We start from the raw sequence: 24922 nt of genomic DNA on the forward strand, positions 1-24922 counted from the left end.
GCCAATTGGTATCTAATTTAAGTTGTTAAGTGTACAACTTGTGCTATGCTATAACTTGCATGCTAATTAGAAATCTGGGTGCCCAACTTTATAAAATCAGGAGGTAAGGGCATAAGCCTAATATCCTCTTACCAACAGTGGCCAGTCCAGGTCACAAGAAGGAGTGGCCTAGTGGTTAGAGCTGCTGTCTAAGCATCCTGAGGTTGTGAAATTTAATACTAGTACAGCTTCTTGTGACCCTGGCAAAGTCACTTGACCCTCAATTGCCCCAAATACCATAGTTAGATTGTAAGCCCGCCAAGACAGATAAGGAAAATACTTAGAGTACCTGATAGAAAAAATTGTACATTGTTTTAAACTTCTCCAAAGATAGGGTGATACTGTATATCAAATGCCAATAAACATACCTAGCAATATCTCAAAATAATAAATTAAGGAGGAAAGCAGACAGGGAAGAAGTGCAAAAGTGGCATTGTGAGACTCAAAGGTGAAGTGAGAAATATGTAGAAGTTGATAAAGAAAAGGCTGAATTGCATAACAAATATTTTTGTGCTGTGTTCATGGCTAGAGTGCAGGGAGCAGGACCGCAGAAGACTAAAGTAAATAGGGATGGAGGAATGGTAGACCCTGATCGATTTTCAGAGGGTTGTATTTGTGAGGAGCTAGCTAAAAGAAAAGTAGACAAAGCGATGGAGCCGAGGGTGCTGAAGGAACTTAGGGGAGTTCTGGTGGCTCTGCTGACTGACCTTTTCAATAAGTCTCTTGATTCGGGAGTGGTACCGGAGAACTGGAGAAGGGCAGATGTGGTCCCTCTCCATAAAAGTGTAAGTAAGGAAGAAGTAGAGAATTACAGGCCAGTAAGTCTGACTTCTGTAGTAAGCAAATTAATGGAAACGCTTTTAAAGAGAAAGGTGAAGTTTCTGGAATCCTGTGGATTACATAGTAACATACATAGTAACATAGTAGATGATGGCAGATAAAGATCCGAACAGGACCGGAGGCAACATGGATTCACTAGAGTGAATCTGATCAGTTTCTTTGACTGGGTGACCAGAGAATTGGATAGAGGATGTGCGCTAGATATGGTATATTTAGATTTTAGAAAAGCCTTTGATAGTGTGCCACACAAATGTCTAATAAATAAACTGAGTGCCCTTGAGATGGGTCCCAAAGTGATGGGCTGGGTCAGGAACCAGTTAAGTGGAAGATGACAGAGGGTAGTGGTCAATGGAGATTGCTCTGAGAAAAGGGATGTTATCAATGGTGTGCCTCAAGGTTCTGATCTTGGGCCTGTTCTTTTTAACATTTGTATACTTTTGTATAAAGAGGCAAATCTTACCTGACAGCCCTTCATTGTATACTTGATATTGCTGAAGGGCTGTCAGGTAAGATTTGCCTCTTTGTGGATGATACCAAAATCTGCAATATAGTAGACACTCAGGATGGTGTGAATAACATGTAGAAAACTTGAAGAATGTTCTGAAATTTTGCAGCTGAAATTTAATGCTAAGAAATGCAAGGTCAATGGTACAGTTTAGGGGGTGAAGAACTTGTGCACAACAGAAGAGCGGGATTTGGGTGTAATTGTTTGTGATGATCTTAAGGAGGCCAAACGGGTTGAAAAGGTGATGGCGAAAGCTAGAAGGATGCTAGGGTGTATAGGGAGAGGTATGGCCAGAAGAAAAAAGGAGGTATTGATGCCCTTTTATAAGACTTTGGTGAGACCTCATTTAGAATATTGTGTACAATTCTGGAGGCCTCACCTTAAAAAAATATATAAAAATGATGGAGTCGGTCCAGAGGAAGGCTACTAAAATGGTGCGTGTTCTTCATCATAAGGCATATGGGAACAGACCATATTTTTCGCTCCATAAGATGCACCCTAGATTTAGAGGAGGAAAACAAGAAAAAAAACCATTCTGAACCAAATTGTATACTAATATATACCTGGCACCTTTAAATTCCATCCCTGCCCCCCTCCCCCCTCCATCAATCATCACTTTTAACATAACATAAAACTTTATATGTTAAAAGAATGAAAGATAAAATAAAAAAATAACAAGTAGAAAAGCAAAATACCTGAGAGGGAGGTATAATAGAGAGTGACAGTCATTCGATCTTAGAAGACGGGAGGGCAGGCCAGCCACAGAAGATCTCCCAAGGTTGGGCCCCATAGACTCCAGGCTCCTGATGAGAGGGAGTAGAGTCAAGACTGCCATTGCTGGCAAAGGAACAGCTTCAGGGTGAAATGGCCAACCACTCCCCATGGAGCCGATTTGCTGGGGGCTCTGCTTTCGCTTTGTCTCGGTTTCGGTTCTTTCCGTCATGAGCCCAACGTTGAGGAAACAATGCCACCATCAGGCAGAGGCCAAAGAGTCGAAGCAGGACACCACACAGCAGGAGACCAGAGCCAAAAGGACTCTCCTCACACTGTACAGCTCCGTCCCTGCGCACGTGGCCATCCCTGCTGCCAATGCTATTTCCTCCCCCACCACTTTTTGCTACATGAAAAGGGGCGGGATGGAGCGCACTGAACGTTCTGTTCACATTCCAAACATTCAGTGCTGATAGGATTGACAGCTGGAACGGGAAAGATGGAGTTTTCTGCCTAGTAGCTTTCGGCCATTGCTGGAGCCATTTAGGAAGGAAAGTCAACCCCATCCTCCCTCCTAACGCCCACACACTCTAGGACCCGGAAATAAGGAGACAAATCAGAGGCTTGGCAATGATCTCATTTTCCCCTATCTGAAAACACCATCCCTAGCTGTCAGGTGTTTTGCCTGGACGCCTGGCGCTCATCCTCCTCCTTCCCGGACTGGAGGTGAGAGGCGGGCCCCTACTGAACAAGGCACCTGGAGTGGAGAGGGCGGAGCTCAAGCTTTATGTCCGTGAGCGCCGCGTCCTTACCTCCCTCCCATCACTACCTGCTCATCTCAAGTTTCAAGTTTAATAATTGTTTTGATTAATCGCTTAATCGTATTTCAAAGCGATGAATAAATTAAAATTACAATTTTGGGAAACAATACATGACAGAACAATACATATTAACATACAAAATTAAAAAAATTACCATTACAAACTTATAAACACAAGGAAGGTGGGGAGATGAAATACAAAATCATTATAGAAAAATAGGACAAAAAAAGGAGAGATACAAAATGAGTAACAAAAAAAAACAGTATAATATAGTACAGTAAAATAATCTGAGCTGCAGTGAGTTTCGTTAATTATCAAAAGCGTCTTTAAAGAGAAATGTTTTTAAGTTACTTTTGAATTTCTCAAGATTCTGCTCTTCCCTTAAATAAATTGGAAGGGCGTTCCATAGCTGAGGTGCAGTAACGGAAAAAAATGAATTGTCTTGTATTGATGACCTTAAGGGATGGAATAGTTAATAAATTCTGCTCATTGGATCTCAGGGTTCTGATTGGAGAATATGGAATCAATAATTTGTAAATAAATGCTGGGGTTTTATTAAGAAGGGTTTTGAAGGTGAGTATGCATAGCTTGTATGTTATCCGATGGGAGACTGGAAGCCAGTGCGCGTCTTTTAAAAGGGGTGTTACGTGATCAAATTGCAGGAGTGGAGGTAAACATCGGGAGGATTGATGACAGAAATCGCCTTGCAGAAAGGAAAGTAGAAAATAGGGGGGTTGCATTCGTTTCATAAGATGCACCCTTATTTCCACCCACTTTTGGGGGGGGGGGGGAAAGTGCATCTTATGGAGTGAAAAATACGGTACTTTGGAGGAAAGGCATGAGAGGGGAAATATGATAGAGACGTTTAAATACCTACATGATGTAAATGCGCATGAGTTGAATCTCTTTCATTTGAAAGGAAGCTCTGGAATGAGAGGGCATAGGATGATGTTAAGAGGTGATAGATGCCCCAAATCAGTTCAGCAGGTGTCAGCATTATGCAGTGGCTAGGACTTCCTCCCTTAGATGCCTGTGAACACCATCTTTGTAGAATCCTTTATCCTTTTACCAGAACAAGTTTGAGGCCAGAATTTAGTGTACTGACTCAGTAGTTAACATTGCTTACATTCAGGTGGATGATTTAAGCAAAAGGAATACGTACATTAGAAGACATTTTGTCGAATGGTAAGTTTCTTGAGTTTACACAGTTGCAACATAAATTTGTTCTTAGTAAATCACAAAGTTTTAGATGGTTGCAACTGAAGCAGGTCATTCAGGTAGGGTTCCCTGAATGGAAAAATCTCACTATATATAGCTTGGAATTCTTATGCTTTCAGGTGGACTTTCTGGGGCACCAGGCCGCACAGTGGTATAAATTAATATCTGGATATATGATTAAAAAATCAAAAACTTTTGGAAATCAATTTGGTCTCAAATAAATTGTTTATTAGAAAACCATGTAGCTTTATGATATGTTCGGTATGTCAATGAGAACAAAAAGTCAAATTTCATCAAGCAATAACAAACTTCTATTGATTATGACAGGAGTCGCCATGCAACATATCACCAGTAATTGGAAAAATTACTATAATCTTAGTTATACATTCTGGTGGAATTCGTTGTGCCACATTTACAAAATGGAAAGAATAATTGCTTTGCAGAGAGGGAATTATAATAATTTTTAAAAGATCTGGGGGCCATTGGCAAATTATTGTAATGATTAGACATCATTTTCCACTGACAGTATATTTATACATAGGGGGAGGGGGATGGTATAAAGTTCTATTTAAAGGTTAATCAATAAATAAGAATACAATATATGATATTTTTGATTGAAATATTTGAGGGAAGGGTTGGTGGGGAGGGAATAAATTTATGTATTTACGATGACAATAGAAAGAAATTCAAGTGATGTGTAAAAGTTTTAAATGATGTAATATTGTGTACTTGTTGTAAGATGAAAAAATGAATATAGAATTTGAAAAAAAATTAAAAACTGGTCTTCGGGACATTTGGAGCATTGAGATTAAGCATCAAATTACTGCATCTCAATGGTCACGAATTTGGTCTTGGAGGATGAGATATAGAGTATCTGCATCTATCAGACAAATTGTTTTTTTCTGTTATGTAGAGCTTTCTGGACCCCTGTTCGTTTACAAAAATTAGATAGCTCTAAGTCTAATAGATGTTGGCATTGTCATCTCGAAGCTGGGACTTTAGATCATTTATTATTATATTGTCCATGTATTTTGGCTTTTTGGAAATCAATTTGGGGCCAAATAAATAGGTTGTTAGAAAATCCAGTAGCTTAGACATATGATACTATTTTATTTGGCATGTCAATGTGAGCGAAAAGTCAGATTTCTTCAAAAAACAATAAGCTTCTACTTATTCTGACTGGAATTGCCATTCAACATATTACATTCAATTGGAAAAGTCAGAGTATATTAAATTACAGTTGATGATAATAATAGTAATACAAGTGATATTTTTTCAATTCAAATGTTATTTCTTGATACACTTGATGTAAGTTGTAAAATGAATAAAAATTATAAAATAAAAAGAACAAACTTTTTGGTATCTTTTTAGGGTTGTATATTTTTTTCAAACATTTTAAATACGAATAGAGCAGTAAAATTAAACTTAGCTGAGAAACCCTCTTCCTTTGACTGCAAGTGTTGCAGGAGTGATTTCTAGAAGATGTGAATGCATGTAGCTTTCAGGTGGACATGACAAAAAAAACTGCTTCTGTATTTCAGAATAATGAAGAGGCTTTACTTCAGAAAAAGGAAGAGATAAGAGTGACACCTGATGTTCGATTCAAAGAAATGGTCAGACAGAGGGAACTGGAATCTTACCAAACAACTTTCAGCTACAGAGACCATAGTAACTAGCTGTAAACCAATCTCCACTATCTTAGCAACACATGAGATGCTCCTTTGCCAAGAAAGTGGCATCAACTTTTCATTGATCAATGAGCAGTTGCTAGGAAACCCCAAATCCTCCCTTGTTGATAGCATGAACTATAAATGCAATGGAAACCTTCATGACATTCTCATACATATCATTCATATGGACTCTGACAGTTGACAAGTTTTCTCTCCATGGCACAGAAAATTAGTCTGCCACAAAGCTCCTTGCATATTTTTGTTTAGGACTAGCCTTCTCATGATGCTCATAGGGTCCAGGACTGACCAGTTATGGCTGTTGATTGCATGAACAGATATAATTTTTCTCACAAATATTAAACTATTTCTGCAGTGCTAGAGGTCTCTGTGCAATGGAGATTTTTAATCAATGTGTGTTCTTGTAATTGTAGCTTCTAAGTTAGATCTTCCCAGTCTTCTGCATTAAACCATCTTTTCAGTTAAAGTTGTCGTGCCTAATTCAACATGTTTTTCCCATTCATGACATCAATTAATTATTTGCTGATGACATGAGAAAGGAAAACAAAGTCTGAGTGGAAGAAGTACCATTATTTGCCCTATTATGAGGGTTGATGCCGCCACATTGGGAAAGTAAAGTGGGTCAGCTCTCCTAGAACTCAGAAACTTCTAGAAAGTTTTCTGAGTTTGTGCAGGTGTTCCTGTGTCCCACAACACATCATTCCCTGTAATTCATGTTTTAAGCAAGCTTAGAACATGGTATGGGTAGGTGGGAATGTGTAGCTGTTCTATCCTGCAGTCTATGGAGAGCTGTGATTATGGGTTACGTAGTTACGCTTTCTCCATTGACAAGTATGATCACTACAGTCACACAAGTGGTGACCTCATAGAAGAGGCCTGGAATAAAGTCCTCTGCTTGCACTTTTACATTTTGTGCAGCCTGAGAAAACAAATTGTAGTTTATTTGCTTGATTATAACAGAAAGAAATATACTCAGAAATCCAGATAAGAGTTCTTTTGATAACTGGAATACCCAATGTATCAGGAGTGTAAGATAGAAACAGCTGAGATGATCTATTGGAAGAACTTATTTGCTGAAGACATATTTGTAATATTCTTTTGCATACTACCGTGTTTTCCCGAAAATAAGCCCTACCCCGAAAATAAGCCCTAGCATGATTTTTGGGGTAGGTCTTAATATAAGCCCTACCCCCGAAAATAAGCCCTAGTCATTGGTGGCAGCAGCGCTCTCCCCGCGACCCTTTCATCTCTCCTATCCATCTGAACCCCGACCGAAATACAGTACCTTATAACAAACTGTATTGTCAGCTCTCATGCCTGGGCGTTCCTCTGCTGTGTTGCTGATGAAAGGGTCAGCAGGGAGAGTGGGGGTGCGTGGTGGCGGCGATGGGAGGGATTAAAAAATGCTCCATGGTGAGAATGGGAGGCAGGGAGGGATATAAGCTGCAAGGGTTCTGCTGCACAAGGGATGGGAAAGAGAGAGGAATAGAAGCTGCAAGGGTTCTGCTGCACAAGGGGGAGGGAGGGATATAGGCTGCAAGGGTTCTTCTGCACAGGGGGATGGGAGAGATGGAAAGATGTTGCGCAAGGGGATGGGTTGGCGGGGTTATTGGGGTTCTGCAAGCTCAGGGTTCCCACTGATTTTGCATTATAGTAAGTTGTATAATTTATATTACAATATTATAACTTAATAATCGAAATGTATTGTGTATATAACTGCCTTATGAATCTGCTCCAAATCCCCTCACCCCCTTTACTGGTCCCTGGAAAAATTTGCTTCTATAAAAGCGGTCCTTGGTGTCAAAAAGGTAGAAGACCACTGGTTTTGAGGTACTGCTTTTAATTTGCTTAGCTTGTCTAAATATTACTCCTGCTCAGATTATCTCTCTCTCTTAGCCATAAGCAGTGGTTAAAGGTTCAGGTCAATCACAATCAAATTACTTTCATAGATAAATCCGATATGTAAATTTTAGCAAGACAGTTATATTGAATACTGTATTTGGGTATGAAATATATCTAATTTGATAAATCAGTCTCTCTCACCAACCCAGATCCCTTCGTCTATCGTGTATGTGTGCAACTTCCACGCCACACTACTTTTTAAAGCCACGCCCATCGTAAGGGAATTTTTTCCTGGACGTCACTGAGGGGCGTGGTTTGTAGCTAATCCCTGCGTTTCCGGTCTTAAAATTGACCTGTTTGAAGGGGGAGGGAAAGGTTGCGTGCACGCGTGTGCGCGCTGGTGGGCGGAGATTTAGGGGGGGGGGTCCTCTTCCCGCCTCCGGAGGGTGGGCGGGCTCGGCGCCTCGCGGGAGGGAATTGCTTGTCCGTTTCTGGGCGACTCCGGCGTGGCGCAGACTTACCGGCTCGCCATGGAGAGGAAAGGTAATGGGCCTCCGAGACGAGACTCGGCCTTCTCTACGCGTGTTACCCGACCGAAAGGTCCCCTTTAAAAGCCCGCGTTTGAGCTTGTTCACGAGGGGGTGGGGGGGAGGGTGTTCGGCCTCAGCGGTCTTTCCGGCCTCAGCGGTCTTTCCGGCCTCTTGGCCGCTCCTGGTTCCACAAACGACCGTTGTCGCCGACTTTCCTCGTCTGAGGCCTCTCGACGTTGCTGTCGGGCCTTTCCTGTTCTGCTCTCACTGGCTTTTTTTTTTCTCGCCCCCCCCCCCCCTCTTCAGTTCTAGCGCTGCAAGCTCGAAAGAAACGGACCAAAGTAAAGAAGTTCCCGAGGAAGTAAGTACCGGGGGATGGTGGGGCCTGCGCTTTTCGACGCGGGGGACTGCCTGCCAGACTCTTCGTAGACAATGGCGGTAGGCCTTAGGGGCCCGATCCCGAGCGCTGTCTGCTTCTCGTGGTAATTATGTAGTCATCGGTGCTTGCTGCAGTACAACGTTTGTCCCTGGAGCTTAAGCTTGTTCCAGGCTCTGTGCTGGGAAGTGAAGCTGCTGCTCTACATCTAACTCTCTGGTTTTGTTTTTTTTCTTCTCCCCCCTCCCCCCACGGGTGGTATAACGTTAACGGTGCACGCTGGCAGCTATGAACCTCGTTTCTATGCCAGTGCGCTTTGTTCATACTCGCAAGGGAATGTGGCTCCCTGTCCCAACCCTGCAGGCTGGTATCTTTCTTCTTCCCCCTCCCCTCCACCTGGGATCCGGTGTCTCCCTCCTCTTGCTAGACCAGTTAAGGCACTGGCTCAGGACACTGATAATAAAAGGTGCCAAAATCCCAGTCTGGCATTCCTCTATAAGTTTTTGGCATTGGTGCCCTGGGCCTTCATACTCCTATATTGTATTGCTGGTTAACTGTAGGCTTTCAGACTTTAAGTTTGCTCATCTCTTCACACATCCTGTAAGTTAGTTTGCTTTATTAAGAGACATTGGATGGAAAAAAACCCATATTTCCAAATTCTGTTTCAGTACTCTGACCACATAATAGATGATACTGCTGCATTCCTATATAATGACATTTTTCTTAGCTTTAGCCTATTTTTTTCCACTCTAATTTCTGTGTTATGCCACTGAATAGATTTTTCTTATATGAGAATGTATATAGAAGAATATTTTGGATTTGTTGTTCAGTAAATTCAGGTATGTATAGATAAGTATAGAATGGGGGAACTTAATTTGTGTTTGCTGAAGAGGATATTTACAGGTTTACATTACTGAAAATAATCCTGTACGAATCAACTTTCTCACTTAAATATAGAGCATAGTGGTACATCTAATTGCATATGAGAGGATGGGATTTCAATAATGGGAGCTATAAATCTCATGAAGCCTGGCCAGTTTACTCCCATTTAAGATACCAGTTGATCTGGAGCCTTCACTAGTCCTTTGTAACTAAGGATCCTCTGTATTTCTCATGCACTTTTGAAATTTCACTTTTTGTGCTTCCTCGTTCAGGAGACTTTTTCAAAGAAATAATTTTGTATTTGTTGAACAAAATACAGTACTAGCACCTCAAAGGTCAAGTTTGCCAGCTTCACTTGTAATGGCAACATAGACTAAGTAATTGATCAATTTAAATGTCATATGCATGTCAAGATTATTTTACAGGTATCCTAGACTTAGATTTATTCTTTGAATAACTTGGTTCAGGGACATTGGCTTCTCTCAAATTTTTTTAAATGAGATGTGCTTTCTTGGTAAGTCTTAAATGTAATTGATGTTAATGGTTGATAGTTTATTAAAACTTAATGTTTTCAAAGTGAGAACTTCTTTGTATTTCTAAAACTTATTTTTTTCCCTTCAAATTACAGATAATTTTTACTTAATGCCATTACAAGTGGTTTCAAAACAAGTATTGTACCATGTGTGTCCTAAGTTCATGTAGGAAAAAAATTTGTTAAGGATTAATACATCTAAATATGAGGGACCCCCTCCCCAAACACCAGCTTGAACTGTGCTTATATTCAAATGTTTTACCTGCTTAGGCTCATGAAGAGCCATTCAAACAATTTCTATTAGGTCTGGAAAAACTTTGAACAATAATGCTATTGGGTCTCAAATGTTCTTCCCCCACCCCCAGCTGTAGGTTTAGTTGGGAACACTAATTTCCACCCTACCTAGAATTGTAGCAGTATAGATGCTGAAGGCTGAAAAATAATAGGGTTAAAAGGGTTAGTGAAAGAACAGTCACACAACTGCGTTCTACTGCATGTGATACTGTTATTTAATAGACTTATGAGTGGGTACCTATACAGACTTAAAACCTGGTGTGTCTTGAGAACTCTTAAAGGATGGAAATATTTTCCCACCTAGCTAGAATTTTTAGAAGACTAAGACATTTAAAATTAGTGTAACATAGAAAAATAAATTAATCTGTTTGTCTTTGCGCTTGCTTTTTTTTCACTTTTTCCTGGTCTTTCCTTGTGTATCACTGTTAATATTTTCACATGTTTTTAATTTTAGTGTGCCCAAATCCAAACGAATGGGAAAACTGAGTTTTGCACTGTTCTGCCAGAGAAAATACTTCAAACCAAAAACTAGAACAAACCAAGCAGTTTTTTTTACATTGGTACATGGGTACCCCTCTGAGCACAGATGATTAGTGTAAAATGTACCAATGAAAAAAAGCTGCCTGGTTGGTTTGTACTAGTTTTGTTTTAATTTTAGTGTGTACATACTTGGTGCAGACTTACTGCAGCGTCCATTCAGATTTGTTAGGTGCCATCAACTTGTGTTCGAGTCCTAGCGACTTGAACATCATCAAGGTTTTGTGGCAGTAGATTAAAGTAGATTGCTGGTCTTTTTGTGCAGTATAAATTTGATGTTGCTGCTGTTGGATCAAATGTGATCCTCCGCCTCCAATGCTGCCCAGATGGTACATAGTGGTACATCCGTTAGTCTGACATCTCTGCTGAAACCTGTACACTTTGAAAAGCCCTCCTGGTAGTGAAACAACCAGTGGCATAGCTTTCAGCTTCTCGGATGTGCCACTGCACAAGCCCCAGTGGCATGACAAGCGCATGTATCATGACTGGGGCCATTCAAATTAGAAATGGGCATTTTACATTAATCCTGGAGGGTATGATTTCACTATGCATGTAGTTTTGCCCCTGTTGGTGCCATGACCCAGAATCTCACTCCACTCAGGCTTCAGTTCTCACCCCCCTCTTTCCTCCCACTGTTTTTGTCTGTTTTGATTAGATTGTGAGCTCTATCAAGCAGGGGATTGCCTCTTATATGTTTTTTTTTTTTTTTTTTTTTTTTTTTTTTTTTATTATTTATTTATAATTTTATACATTATTCCCAAGCATAAACATCTTGTACAGTAAGATTGTTTTAAATACACATAAAGAAAAAGAAAACAAATTACAATACGATATAGAAGATATTAAATATCATAACATCTTCTCCTTATAAAGACAATCTCTAGTCCACAATAATTGGATCCTAGACTTCAATAGGGTGGATTAAAACAAAAAGATCATAAGATTAATCTTATACTTAAGAAAATCTAAATGGATGAAATCGCGGGGAGCTAATCATGTATTTCTGTTGTTACTTCTATTTTTTCACCTTTCTCAAGACGTTTCAATGCCACAAATTTGGTTAGGTGTGTCGGATCAAAGAAAACATATTTATCAGAACCATAATGAACAATACATTTACAAGGAAATCTAAGGAAAAATTTCCCTCCCACTGAAATTACACCAGATTTTAATAACAAAAACTGCTTTCTTCGTTTTTGAGTCTCTTTGGTAACATCAGAAAAAATTTGTACTTTCTGACCCAGGAACTCTTTAGTTCTATTTTTAAAGAACATTTTCATAATCCAGTTCTTGTCTGGCATCAATACAACTGTTACCAGTAATGTCGCAGGTTTAACTAATTCTTTCATTGAACTTTCCAGTAATGTAGTAATGTCCAATTTTGATTCCTGTTGTTGCTCGTTGATCAATTGCTGATCCAATTTTCTATCAGGCAGGTAAAATACTTGTGTAAATGGTGGAATTAATTCTTCTGAAACTGAGAAAATCTCCAAGAAGTATTTTTTTAACATTTCCCTAGGAGACATAGAAGGTATCCTGGGAAAGTTTAGGAACCGCAAATTATTGGCTCGTTGGCCATTTTCAATCATTTCCAGTTTCATCCTGATATTTGTACTATCTCTAATCATAGTTTCTTGTACTTGTTTGACCCCTACTATCTCATTTTTATTTTTGTCTGAGGTAGCTTTGACTATAGTCAATTCTGATTGCATTTGAGTCAATTCTTGTTCCTGCTTATCAACTTTCATTTCTAGTGCTTTAAGTTGTGGAGTCAGTGAATTTCCCAGTTTGACTACTAAGTCCCAGAGAGACTCCATTGTAATTTCAGTGGGTTTTTCAACCAAAAAGAAGGAAGTCTCACCTGCCATACTTGCAGTAATCAAGTCTTGTTGTGTCTCCCTTTCCTTTGATGTTCCAGCCGCAGTATCTCTCTCCAGACTTAAAAAGTCTTTTGATAGTTCTAATACATCGCTCAAAGGTGAACCAGCCTCCTGGGCTACCGGCACTGCCTCTATGGACGTGCCTTGTGCCTGCGGTGAGCTAGTATGCTGCGGTTGGGGGGGAGTATCTCTTTCTTCCGGGCTCAGCGTAACCTCTAGCCCCTGGATTCTGGCGGCGTCACCCCGTACCGCCAAGTCCTGCGGGCGATTCCCCGAAGTTGCAGGCTCCCTCTGAAGCCGCGTCAATAGGCGCTCAATAGTGAGAGGAGGAGGAATTACAGAACGCCGCGAGGCTCCGGCGGCACTTCTCCCTCTCCTCTTAGGCATGAGGAAATCTTCAGAGCAAGCTGAATATCCAGACAAGGTAAATTATAATATCTACCGAACGCTCAGGAGACGCTCCGAAATTCAACCACTCGCGGCCATCTTGGATCCCGAGTGCAAGCCAAGCGCCTCTTATATGTTTAATGTACAGCACTGCATACATCTGGCAGCACTATAGAAATTAGTTGTAGTAGCTGCTAATTATGGTGATAAATCTGTGAAAGATGCTTGTAATTATTGAATGATCCAAAATAGAACAGAGAAGATGAATATAGAATGTATACTGGGATAGCAAGTCTTTATAAATATTAATGCATAATGTTGCTGTGTGCCATGATTAATAGGCATATATGGTCTGTAAGGAGAGAGATAAACACTGAATTGGTCAGTCAACGCCCTCTGTTTTATGGTGCCATTTTTATTAGGTTAAATTTTTTTAACAGTTTATCAATTGTATTTTAAATTGTAGTATTAACCGTCATATGTATCTGTGAAACTGTATTTTAAATAAGTTGTATTATTTGCTGTATTAGATATTAGATGCAGAGTGTATGAGATTGTATTTTTTAACTGTAATGTCTCAGTTTTTCTGTTGTGAACCGCCTAGAATAGTGGTCTCAAACTGGCAGCCTGGGGGCCACATGGGCCCGCCAGGTACTATTTTGAGGCCCTCGGTATGTTTATCATAATCACAAAAGTAAAAAAGTTTCTTGATCATATTCCTCTTTAGCTATAAATTACAATATTATTATTAAGACTTTTAGCGTCCTTCTCCACCCCTTTGTCTTCCCCAGTGCTTTCAGCGTCCTTCTTCCCCCTCAGTTTTACCCATTTCCCTTAAGCGTCTTTTCTTCTCCACTCCACCTTTCCTCCCTTTCTCCCTCCCTGCCCCTTACCTTTGTGGCGCTTCCCCACCTGACCGACAACAGAACAGGCCCGGTCGGACAAACCTCCCTGCCCTGTAGCCGCGGATCTAAATTACCTTCTTACAGCAGCTGGAGTATTGAAGCTGCTGTAAGAAAGTAATTTAGATTCGCGGCTACAGGGCAGGGAGGTTTGTCTGCCAGGCCTGTTGTCGGTCGATCGGGGGACCTGACCGGCTGTGCACACTTCTCCCCCCCCCATGGCTGCACCCGGGGCAGACCACCCCCTGCTTTGGTACACCACTGCCTTCTTCCTACCTTCCCTGCCGCACACAGCCGACCGGAAGTCTTCCCGATGTCAGCGCTGACGTTGGAGGAAGGGAGGGCTTTGCTTAAGCCCTCCCTCCGACGTCAGCGCTGACATCGGGGAAGGCTTCCAATTGGCTATGTGTGCTGCAGCAGGGCAGGAAGAAAATGGAAGACAAGGCCTTGCAGCAGGCTAGGTAGGAACGGCATTGAACCCTGCGGGATCCCCGAGAGCCCGAGGGGCGTCTCCACGGTCCCCGCGACCCTAGGGGGCGTCCCCACGGGATCCCCGTGACCCGAAGGGGGAACTCGTGGGTCCCGCGGGATTCCCGTCGTCCCTGTTCCTGTGCTGCTTTCTAGACTGAATACTCAGCAGACATGTTTTATGGTATATATTCTGATCGTTTGCTTCCTCAACAATGCACATATAAAGCAGAGGGGGCAAGCTTTGCCCATCATAAAGGAAACAGGAAGAACCTCATTCTGAACTTGATTTTGAAGCCACCACCAAACGAATATATTAAATTACTGTTACACAAGGCTATGAAAGATTGCTTTATTTAAAAACTTGGACACTCCCCTATCTGTCTAAGTAGCTCCTAGAAAGATATAAAATATACAGAAATAAAACGTGTCGAGATTTGATAGAACTCAACTTCGCCATTCATTAGTTGTAGAATATGCCCTTAAGTGTATTCGTAGCTCCTGGTCTTATGCTTCTGCTCCTCCTGGCAGATAAGCTTGGAGAAAGGCCTTCCATAAATTGTAGTTTTTTAAAAATTACAAGAGTGCTTATTTTAATACTCATCTTTACTCAATTTTTATTCCTTTTTCAATTTGAATCCCAGTTTGGTCTCCCATCAGCAGTGCTCAGCGCTTTGCTTCTAGCTGCATTAGGGGTTGCAGACCATGCATATACTTTTCTCCCCTTCCCCCCAAAAAAAAGAAAACTAAGCATTTCTGAATAAATATTAACCCAAAGACATAAAAATGTAATATGTAAAAAAAAATTGTGCTTACAAAATCTCAATCGATTGCAGATTTCAGAGACTCTCCCTAACATATAGGAATTTGATACTTCCTTTTTTGGTGTAATTTCCTGTAAATTTCTTCTTAGTAAAAATTTTATTCACAATTGTTGGATCCTAAATTTCTAAAAAGGAACTAATGCTGCTTTTCTGTCTCTAAATTCAGGTGATTTGGTTCTTTTGTACCCAATGTAAACATCCATTGTTTTCAACATAACAAACAAGCTTAGGGGTTTTTTTCTAACCCAGTGATATATTTAATTTTATAGCTATGATTTAAATGTATTAATAGTTGTACTGATCTACCTGTATTAAAAACCCTATTAAATGTTCATGTCAAACTGTCTGATAACTGACCCAACCTCTTATAATGTAATCTGACCTTGAACTGAATAGGTAAAGGCAGAAGAGAGAACCTGATATAACATACTTGACAGTGTATATGGAATGAGAGATGTCTGTCATTTATACTTCAAGGGGAAATAACAAGAGAAGCTTTGATGTTAGAACTGTGCTTTCAGAATGTGAGAACGTTACTAAACAAGATTGTTTTCACAGCTTTCCGGAAGGCTAATAGGCTGTCAATTAATCTAATGTGAGGGGGCAGTTGATTCCATAGCTTTGCCATATGGAAATATATTCACTTGCGAGCACCTTCCAGTTGGAGAAGTTAGGCAGGGGGAATGCCGAGTCAATTTTCTTGTTGTGATTGAAGTGGCTGTTTAGGGCGATATATGCGACGCTTTGCCATCATATAGTGGGGGGCCTTACTGTGGAAGAGCTTGAAGGCTATCACGAGATTCTTGAATATAATTTGCCTTTTGATAGGAAGTTAGTGTACTTCACATAGCACAGCTGAGATGTGATTGAAAGGGTTGAGATTTTTCAGAAGTCTTACAGCTGCATTCTGTACTCTTTGTAGACATCATTGGTCTTTTTGTCTGATATTCCAATAAATAATGAAACGAAAAATTGACCCTGGTGGCTGCACAGAATGAAGGTCCAACAACAACAAAAGACACTCTGGAGAGTGATGTTCCAGATGTACATTTTATTGAGAGTTCAATGTCATAATCCACATAAAAACATCTAGGACCCAATCCACTGGGATCTTGAACCCAACATGGTCCATGTTTCGACAATGACAATATCTTCCTCAGGGGTCCCTGTGGTCCTAAAATAGAGATTCGTGGATTATGGATCAGTTCTAATGAACAGGTCTTGCAGTGGCTCCGTGTAAGTGAAGGGCTCGTCAGAACGAGTGAGAAAAACAAACACGGAGCCACTGAGAGTGATATTCCAGATGTAGACTTTATTGAGAGTTCAATGTCATAATCCACATAAAAACATCTAGGACCCAATCCACTGGGATCCTGAACCCAACACGGTTTGTGTTTCTACAATGTCTTCCTAAGTGGTCCCTGTGCTCCTAAAATAGAGATTCGTGGATTATGGATCAGTCCTAATGAACAGGTCCTGCAGTGGCTTCGTGTAAGTCAGGGATGTCAAACTCCCTCCTTGAGGGCCTCAATCCAGTCGGGTTTTCAGGATTTACTCAATGACTATGCATGAGATCTATTAGCATACAATGAAAGCAGTGCATGCAAATAGATCTCATGCATAGTCATTGGGGAAATCCTGAAAACCCAACTGGATTGCAGCCCTCAAGGAGGGACTTTTGACACCCCTGGTGTAAGTGAAGGGCTCATAAGAACGAGTGAGAAAAACAAACAAACACGGAGCCACTGCAGGACCTGTTCATTAGGACTGATCCACAAGTCTATTTTAGGACCACAGGGACCCTTGAGGAAGATATTATTGTCGAAACACGGACCGTATTTGGTTCAGGATCCAAGTGCATTGGATCCTAGATGTTTTTATGTGGATTATGACATTGAACTCTCGAAGTCCACATCTGGAACATCACTCTCCACAGATTCCAACTAATAAGCCATTATAGTAGTTGAGTGAAGTCGTTTTCAGAAAAATACCTTCAAAATTTGCTTAGTTGACGCGTGTAGTAGAAGGAGGTAGCTATTACTTTGGAAATATGAGATGTTAATGTTAGCCCGGCATCCAGTGTAACTCCTAGACTGCGGACCTTGTCCTTAGGTTCCCGAATCACGGTATCCCATTTTAGCGAGTGAACTGGCATGTAGGTGTGTCTGCATATCCATAGCAACTCCATTTTTGTAGAATTGAGCTGCAATTTGTTGATACACATCTAGGCTTTGATCTGATACACAGCTGGAGAATCTAATGCTGTGTCATCCTGGTAAGTATCCAATGGGATATACAGTTGGAGATCATCATCAAATGAGTGTATATGCATACCAAATTTCAAACCAGTCTCTGTTAAAAAGAAGTGGTGACAACAATGCTCCTTGAGCGTGGGCGGTTTTCAGTATTGGTCCACTTGACATGGAATGACCCTTATAATACTTCTAAACTAGGGGGGAAACGAGAGGATACTGCAGTACTTCCCAACTGATGGGGAGGAGGGTTGGGCCCTGAATTGGCGAGGCCGATTTAAAAAAAAAAAAAAATATCGATTCGGAAATCGGGCATCACTATTGTGTGGTCCATCCAGTCTGCCCAACAGTCACTTTCATTTTTGAGGCAATGTTAAACCAACAATCCAGTAAATTATTCATTTTACTTGCTAAGTTCCACAATTAGATTTTTTTTCCCCTTCTCTGAGATATGCAAGATCTGTACTCTGACTGTATGAATGTGGTAAAAATGTGCATTCTTGCTCTGGACATAGGCCGTAGGAGTCCGGCCACCATCGGCCACACTGCCTCACCCCTGGAGTAGCCATCCAAGTTAACTAGCCTATCCTGATCTTTTTTTGCCATATACTTGATCCAGCTTCTGTCCCCTTTTCACCCTCCTCCCACATCCTACAGATGTGCAATTCTTAACTTTTCCAGTTTGTCACATTTCTTGTTGTGGCTGGTGTGGTGTAAAACTGCTGCTGTGCTTCAGAAATAGATGGGTAGTGAGCCCTTTTTGTGGTAGGAATGGGGCCACCTTGGTAAGATTCCCACAAGGGACCTCTCTCAAGGTTTCTGAGACTACTGTATTATATACTAAGCAGAAAAATTATTTTCCTTTCCAGAGCACTATATGGACCAACAATGGCAATCCATGTAGGTTTTTTTGTTTGTTTTTATAGCATGACTTGGTATTGACTAGTTAAAGTAATGAACTTGCAAGTATTTGCTGCAGCTTTTATGTTTTGGAATATTTTGAAAAATATGCTGTGGAAAAGTCTTTTGCTTTTGAATTTTATTATTTTTTTTTCCCCTGATGGTAAAAATGAATCTGAGGATTGACTGTAAACAGTGGTTATAGCAGATCAACTCGGTAGAACCTAAACAAGGATGCTTAGATGGTTAATTTAAAAATGCAGGGGAAACAAATAAAATATCATCTTTTAGTTATGAAGAGAAATTGGCCAGTCTAGGGAAGTGACTGCTTTCAGACCAGAATGTTGATGAAATGTAGTGAGGAAAGCAAATGAGCTGAACAGCTTCCTTAGTCTTATTTGAGGCCCTTCACCTGCAATGCAGTACTGTGTATCTGCAGCTAGGTGGTAGAAGCAGATTTTTATCTCCTTTACAAACAGGATTTTCTGGGCTTTGGGAGAATCGGCACTGCAGTGTGTGCACTTCAGCAGCTCAGTCTGCCATTCCCTTTTTAATGGCTCTTTCTAAAACTGTTGGTCTGTTTTTGGGAGCATCTCCACCAATGGGGATCCGAGCTTCATGCAGGTACTGTTACCTTCTGTTCTGCAGCATCATCATCCTTTACCTGTCCTTAAGCAAAAGTGGTTTTATCATTTATTCTTAAATATGGGTCTGCTTATATTCTATAGCCTACACAGGATGCATATTGTTTTCCTTTGAATATAATTTTGCCATATTGTAGGCTACATATCTGACTTGACTCTACCCATTTCCTCTCGGTGCATACTAATAGGAAGAAGGCATGGGTGGGAGCACAGGAATATTTTTGAGTATAGTGGTCTTTTGTATTAGTAAACTTCCATCTAGTGTTGCTGTGAAGATTTCAGGAATTTTTGTTTCTCTGCTAAACATATCTTTTGGCTTAACAGCATTTGGTTGAACTATTAGCTGACAGAGCGAAATTTACTTTTATTTTAAATAAATTGTGATGATTTTATTTATATGAACTCTTAAATCTTGTTTAATGTTAACACCTGAGTGATTCTTTACAGTGTTTATGATTTGTGTAGTCGGGTCATTTTATGACAAGAGTGGTGAAATTAATGGCTAGAATTTTGCTTTTTGGTTTAAGAAATTTTGAATATTGAAATTTCAGTAAGTTTTTCTTTTTTCTGTGAAAGTATAATTACTCTTATGTTTTTCTTTGTAGTAATGTATATACTCAAATATAAACCGATCTGAAACCTAGGTGACTCCTCCCTCTCCCCTAAAAGGAGAAGAGGTTGACTCGAAATATAAACTGAGATTAAAAATTTAGGTGATCCTGGTGATAGTCTACAAAGACTAGACATCCTTGCCATAAGATTTTTCAGTACTTCCACTTTCTTGAGAAGTCAGAGGGTTGCTACCATGTTTCCCCGAAAATAAGACAGTGTCTTGTATTAATTTTAGGCCCAAAAAAGGCACTAGGTCTTATTTTTGGGGTATGTACATGATCATCTCTCCCTTCATCTTCTTCACCCCAATTCTTCCTCTTTTTTTCCTTTTTCTCCCCCACATGTATAGCATCTTTCCTCCCCCTCCCTCCCATCCCTCGTGCAGCAGGACCCTTGAGTGAGCACCCCCTGAGTACCCGCCCCTCAGCCGAAGTCTATCCTTCCCCCACCACCCCCTATCAGAACCCCGCCGCGAGCCCTACTTAGCTCCCTAAGCAGTGTCGGGCCGGCAGCACTCTTAACAGCGTGATGCAGGCTGAAGTGAGGGGCGTCCATGAAGGATAGTGGAGGGTGTATGGTGAACAGCCACACCAGTGTTTATTGCGGTGGCTTGGGAGGGGGCACGCACATGAAGACTACAGTCTTGGTGGTCTTCGGGGTTGAGTGGAAGGCTCGAATATAACCCCTGACCCCATTTTTGGGGTATTGCCCCCCCAAAAAATTGAGTATATAAAATACCCCTTTCTGTTATGTCTATGCTGACGACTGAGGTGAAGTGCTAACTCATTTGCGTTCATGAAAACTTCAAAAATAATTTGAAGAGAACTACTGAGATTTAATTTCACTTGAATTTTCTACCATGAAGATTTAATTTACCTAGTGTTTGACATAGTTAGTTGTGTTTTGTTTTTTAAATCTAGTATGTTAGCCATTATAATTAAGTTTGGCCAAATGAAGGGATTTTGATTTAGATCTCAGAAGTTCAAGGCAAGTTACATTCAGGTATAGTAGGTATTCTCTAATTTCTGGAAGGGATAATCTGAATTTATCCATGAATGCCTTGCCTAAGATCACAAGGAGCTGCAGTAGGATTTGAACCTGGCCTCCCTAATTCTCAGCTTGCTGCTTTTAAGGCTGCTACTCCACTCTAAATGAAATGTAGTCCAGCTTTTTGTGAAAACAGCATCACTTTATGTGGAAATCTTAGGTGGGGGAGGGAGTTGATTACTGTTTTGAGAGTAGCTGGGAAATTTTTAATTGCTGTCCAGTAGCTTCAGGGAGAGATGAGTAGCTGTTCAGCTTGCTGAATGGGAACTTCATTGTTCTCAGGCCCGAGACTCAGCACAGAGGCACCACCCGTGAATCTGAGAATGATCTTCCTGAACATGAGGATGAAGAAGAGGAAGAAATATTGGGATCCGATGATGATGAGCAAGAAGACCCCAATGATTACTGCAAAGGTAAGGTGATACTTCACATAAATGTAGTCAGTTTATTGCTTCTGGGATTTCTCCAACACTATCAGTCTCTAAAGTAACACAAGCCATTGGACTGAGATGTTAGGGTTGATGTTTTATACTCCAGAAAGAGCATGGTGGTTGGAGATCGTAGGGCCTTATTTAGAAGGGATAGGAGTTAATTGGAAACACATACCTGCCAGAAGAGAAGACTTTTTTTTCTTTAGTTCTACAGTACTTTTATTTAGCTTTTGTGTTCTATTTTGCTTTTTCTGTTCTTTTTCTGTGTTCCACCATCTCTAATTTGTTATATCTTTGCCCTTAATCTCACCATTAACCTTCTAACCAGTTGGCAGTGGTGGTGGTTTCTCTAGTCATATAGCAGCTTTTATGCTTTGCAATCTCTTCAGGGGCCTATGGCAGACATAATCAATGGCTCATCACTTCTTCAGGCCTACAATAGAGAATTGTACTGGGCTGAGATGGTGGATTTGATGGTATGGGAGCATAGAAACTATTGTAGAAATAACTTCTAGCCAGTGAGGTGCCCAGGAACCTTTTGACCTTTAAGGAGAATTCTTGTACCAGTCTCATTTTTAAAGTTGAGCCAGGATTTCATCAAGTCAATCACCACACTAGCATGGTTATGGAGGGGAGGCTTGATGATTTTAGTTGTATATTGTCCTATTATACCTGATGGCTTTCATGGTCATATTTTGCAGTAGGCCTTTCATATGACTGAGCTTTTAATGTTTTTGGTTTTGCTCCAATCCACTGCTGACCTGTATGTCGAGGTACAAGGCACTAAACTGACTATTTGTGTTTTAAGGATACAACTTTCAATTCATTCAGTACTATTGACTAGTGGATGTTTGTAGAGCAGTTTCTTATGCCAAAAATCATTCCAAACATGTTCTCACTTTTTTTGTCCTAGGTGGCTATCATCATGTGAAGATAGGAGACCTATTCAATGGAAGATACCATGTCATTCGAAAGTTGGGCTGGGGCCATTTTTCTACTGTATGGCTGTCCTGGGATATTCAGTCAGTATTTGTTTTCATTATGAGCTGTTAGACCTTGCAGTTCTGATTAATCAGTCTTATTCTTGCTCCTTCACAGGAAACTGGGTTGGTTATATAATTGTAGCTTTCTCCTGTCCTGCCAGAATGCCTTTAAATTGGACCTTTTTCATATTTTAAATTTAAGTTCTAGGCTTGCATGAAAAGCATGCAGTAAGATGTTCATGTGATGAAAGTATTGCTGAAGAATGGACTTGTTTAGTTTCTCAAGCTTGTATACAATTGCTTTTATGTTAATATACAGTAGTCTCTGTTAACTGGGACTCTCACTCAACCGGTGTAAAAAGTTGCTGCAAATCCTCCCTCCCGTCCCGAAACATCAGCGTAGCAGAAGCAGGTGTCCTGGGCTGGCTGTGAGCAGCCTGTTTTGAGGCTGCCTTCTGACTGCTGCGCTTTGGGTAAAGGAGGGAGCTCGTGGTTCAGGACCGCCACCTCCTTCTTCCACTTCGGGGCTTAAGGAAGGAGGGCTTTGCATCTCAGGACTGCTGGTGCTTCAGAATGGGAGGGGGGAGGGATTGTGTGTGTTGGACAAGGTTTCTAACACTCTCAATTAACCAGAAATACAGTGATCTGGTATTCTCTTCCCATCCCTCCCCTCATGCCCTGGAATCTCTCTCCTCTCCTATGTCTCCCTCTGCTTCCTTGCTCTGGCACCTTTCTTTCCTTTCCCTCTGGTCTGGCATTTGTCTCCTTAGTTTCCCTTCCCTCCCCTCCCCCATGCCCTGGCATCTCACTCCTCTCCCCTACCCCCTCCATTATCTTGCATCTCCACTCCTTCTTTTCTCTCCCTCCTTCCTTCCTTCCCCTGGTCTGGCATCTGTCTCCTTCCCACCCCCCATAGTCTGGTATCTCCTTTCTTTTCCCTCCCTCCTATGGTCTTGGCATCTCTTTCCTCTCCTCTCCTTTCCATGGTCTTCCTCCCCCCTGCCCCCCATTGGGTGCAGCAGCAGCATTTCTCTCCCCCTAATTGGGTGCAGCAGTAACAGCATTTCTCTCCCCCCATCACTTCTCCCCCCCCCCCCCGCCTCGGTCGGCAGATTCGCTACAGGCTAAGGCAGGAGAAAGGTCAGCGACGGAGGTAAGCTTACAACTTGGAGCTCTTCCTTGCTTCGGGCCTTCCTCGCTGCTGGGTCCTGCCTTCATGGAAACAGAAAGTAGGCAGGACCCGGCAGCGAGGAAGACCCGAAGCAAGCAAGAACACCAAGTTGTAAGCTTTCCTCCCTGCCCTATCTCCCGCCTTAGCCTGTAGCGAATCTATTTCTCGGACCTACTTCATTTTTCTTAGGTACCTTCTCCCTCCCTTAGCCAGCAGCAGTTACTGAAGCACGCAGCTGCGAGCTTCCGCCTTTCCTCTTTCCGATTGGTTTCGCTTTGTGCAGGAGCGTCTTGTGAGATAAGCTGCAGATTAGTGCAGAACAAAAGTAAACACGACGTCGGGGTTCTTCCTGTTTGTGCACTGGGTCATAATGAGCCTGCAGCCCCTGTCTCCAACTGCGACTGTAAAAATCGACCAGCAGTAGGAAAATTGTTTAAAAAAGTAAAGCTGAAAACCCTTTTTCTGGCGCTTAAAAAAAAAAAAAAAAGTCAGGCGGAGGCGAATTTGCAGCCAAGATGACAGCCGGGCACTCACCTAATCTAGCCGGGCAGGGCGCCCGGCTGAAAGGCGCTAGGGAGAACACTGCACAGACTGGGTTTAGGGATTTTAGAGGTTATAAAAGAAAACTGCATGATAATGCAGTTCTCCAAACTACACAAATTTTTATTTACAGTCTGATATGCCTAGCTTTGTACAATATTTTTTCTTAGTTGTAGTAACTATTAGCACTAGTTTAAATTGATTAAACCTCAATGGTTTAATCATTGTAAAGCCAGCCTTTATTGGTTTAGCTTTTGTAACCTGTGTAATTTACCTAAAGGACTATTCAGCTAGCCTGCTGTGTTTTTATTTAGGGGGAAGAAGTTTGTGGCTATGAAAGTGGTGAAAAGTGCTGAACATTACACAGAAACAGCACTGGATGAAATCAAACTGTTGAAATCGGTGAGTATTGTTGGTGCATATGTTTGTCCCTTTGTGATCTGAAGCATCTCTATAGGGAAAACCAAGCATTCATCACTTCCCTGACTGGTAGCCACTCATTCCCTAAGAGAAAAATTCTGATCTATGCCTGTCAACCTCATACTAGTTTCATTGCTTGCCTCTTCCCTCCATTATAGCACATTTGTATGTGAATACCTCGTATGGTTGTGTGGTACTCATGCATTTTTAAAATTTATGATAGTAGTTTTCTTTTGTTAAAGAGCAAAAGAGTGTTACAAGTATAGTATACACAAATTTAAACTGGCATCTTGGACAATCAAACACATGTTTTTGGGTTGTGTTTTATTTTTTTTAGAGGGGGGGGGGCTGACTGCACTGTCCTGTAGCACGGAGAAACCAAAGGCAGAATCCTCTCAAGCCAGAACGTCCACCCTGTAAAACTTTGCAAAGGTGTGTAGTGTGGACAAAGTTGCCACTCTGCAAATCTCCTGTGGAGAGACCACTCGAGCCTCGTCCCATGACAAAGCTACACTTCTGGCTGAATGCACCTTAACAGGAACAGGAGGCTGTTTCCCCACAGACAAAGTAGGCTGAAGAAATGGCCTTATGGACCCATCTGGAGATCGTGGCCTTGGCAGCAGGAGAGCCTTGTTAGTGACATCGA

General features: G+C 41.3%; 2 protein-coding genes across 12 annotated transcripts in view; both read left to right on the plus strand.

The window, feature by feature from the left end:
• SLC26A8 (solute carrier family 26 member 8) overlaps positions 1 to 6184 on the plus strand; it is a 138534-nt gene extending 132350 nt beyond the window's left edge. For all 10 annotated transcript variants that reach the window (XM_033917323.1, XM_033917322.1, XM_033917331.1 and 7 more), the window contains one exon: positions 5676 to 6184. In XM_033917323.1, coding sequence (XP_033773214.1) covers positions 5676 to 5810 — 135 coding nt within the window. In that variant the 3' untranslated portion in view covers positions 5811 to 6184. The remainder of the gene's footprint in view (positions 1 to 5675) is intronic.
• Positions 6185 to 8059: 1875 nt separating this feature from the next.
• Positions 8060 to 24922, plus strand: part of SRPK1 (SRSF protein kinase 1) — an 82855-nt gene continuing 65992 nt past the window's right edge. Inside the window, exons 1-5 of one of the 2 annotated variants that reach the window (XM_033917541.1) lie at positions 8060 to 8207; positions 8501 to 8555; positions 21014 to 21144; positions 22076 to 22184; positions 24171 to 24258. In XM_033917541.1, coding sequence (XP_033773432.1) covers positions 8195 to 8207; positions 8501 to 8555; positions 21014 to 21144; positions 22076 to 22184; positions 24171 to 24258 — 396 coding nt within the window. In that variant the 5' untranslated portion in view covers positions 8060 to 8194. The remainder of the gene's footprint in view (positions 8208 to 8500; positions 8556 to 21013; positions 21145 to 22075; positions 22185 to 24170; positions 24259 to 24922) is intronic. The other variant, XM_033917542.1, reaches the window with a different exon arrangement.

Source organism: Geotrypetes seraphini, chromosome 13 (genome assembly GCF_902459505.1).
Source record: "Geotrypetes seraphini chromosome 13, aGeoSer1.1, whole genome shotgun sequence".
Lineage (NCBI taxonomy): Eukaryota > Metazoa > Chordata > Amphibia > Gymnophiona > Dermophiidae > Geotrypetes > Geotrypetes seraphini.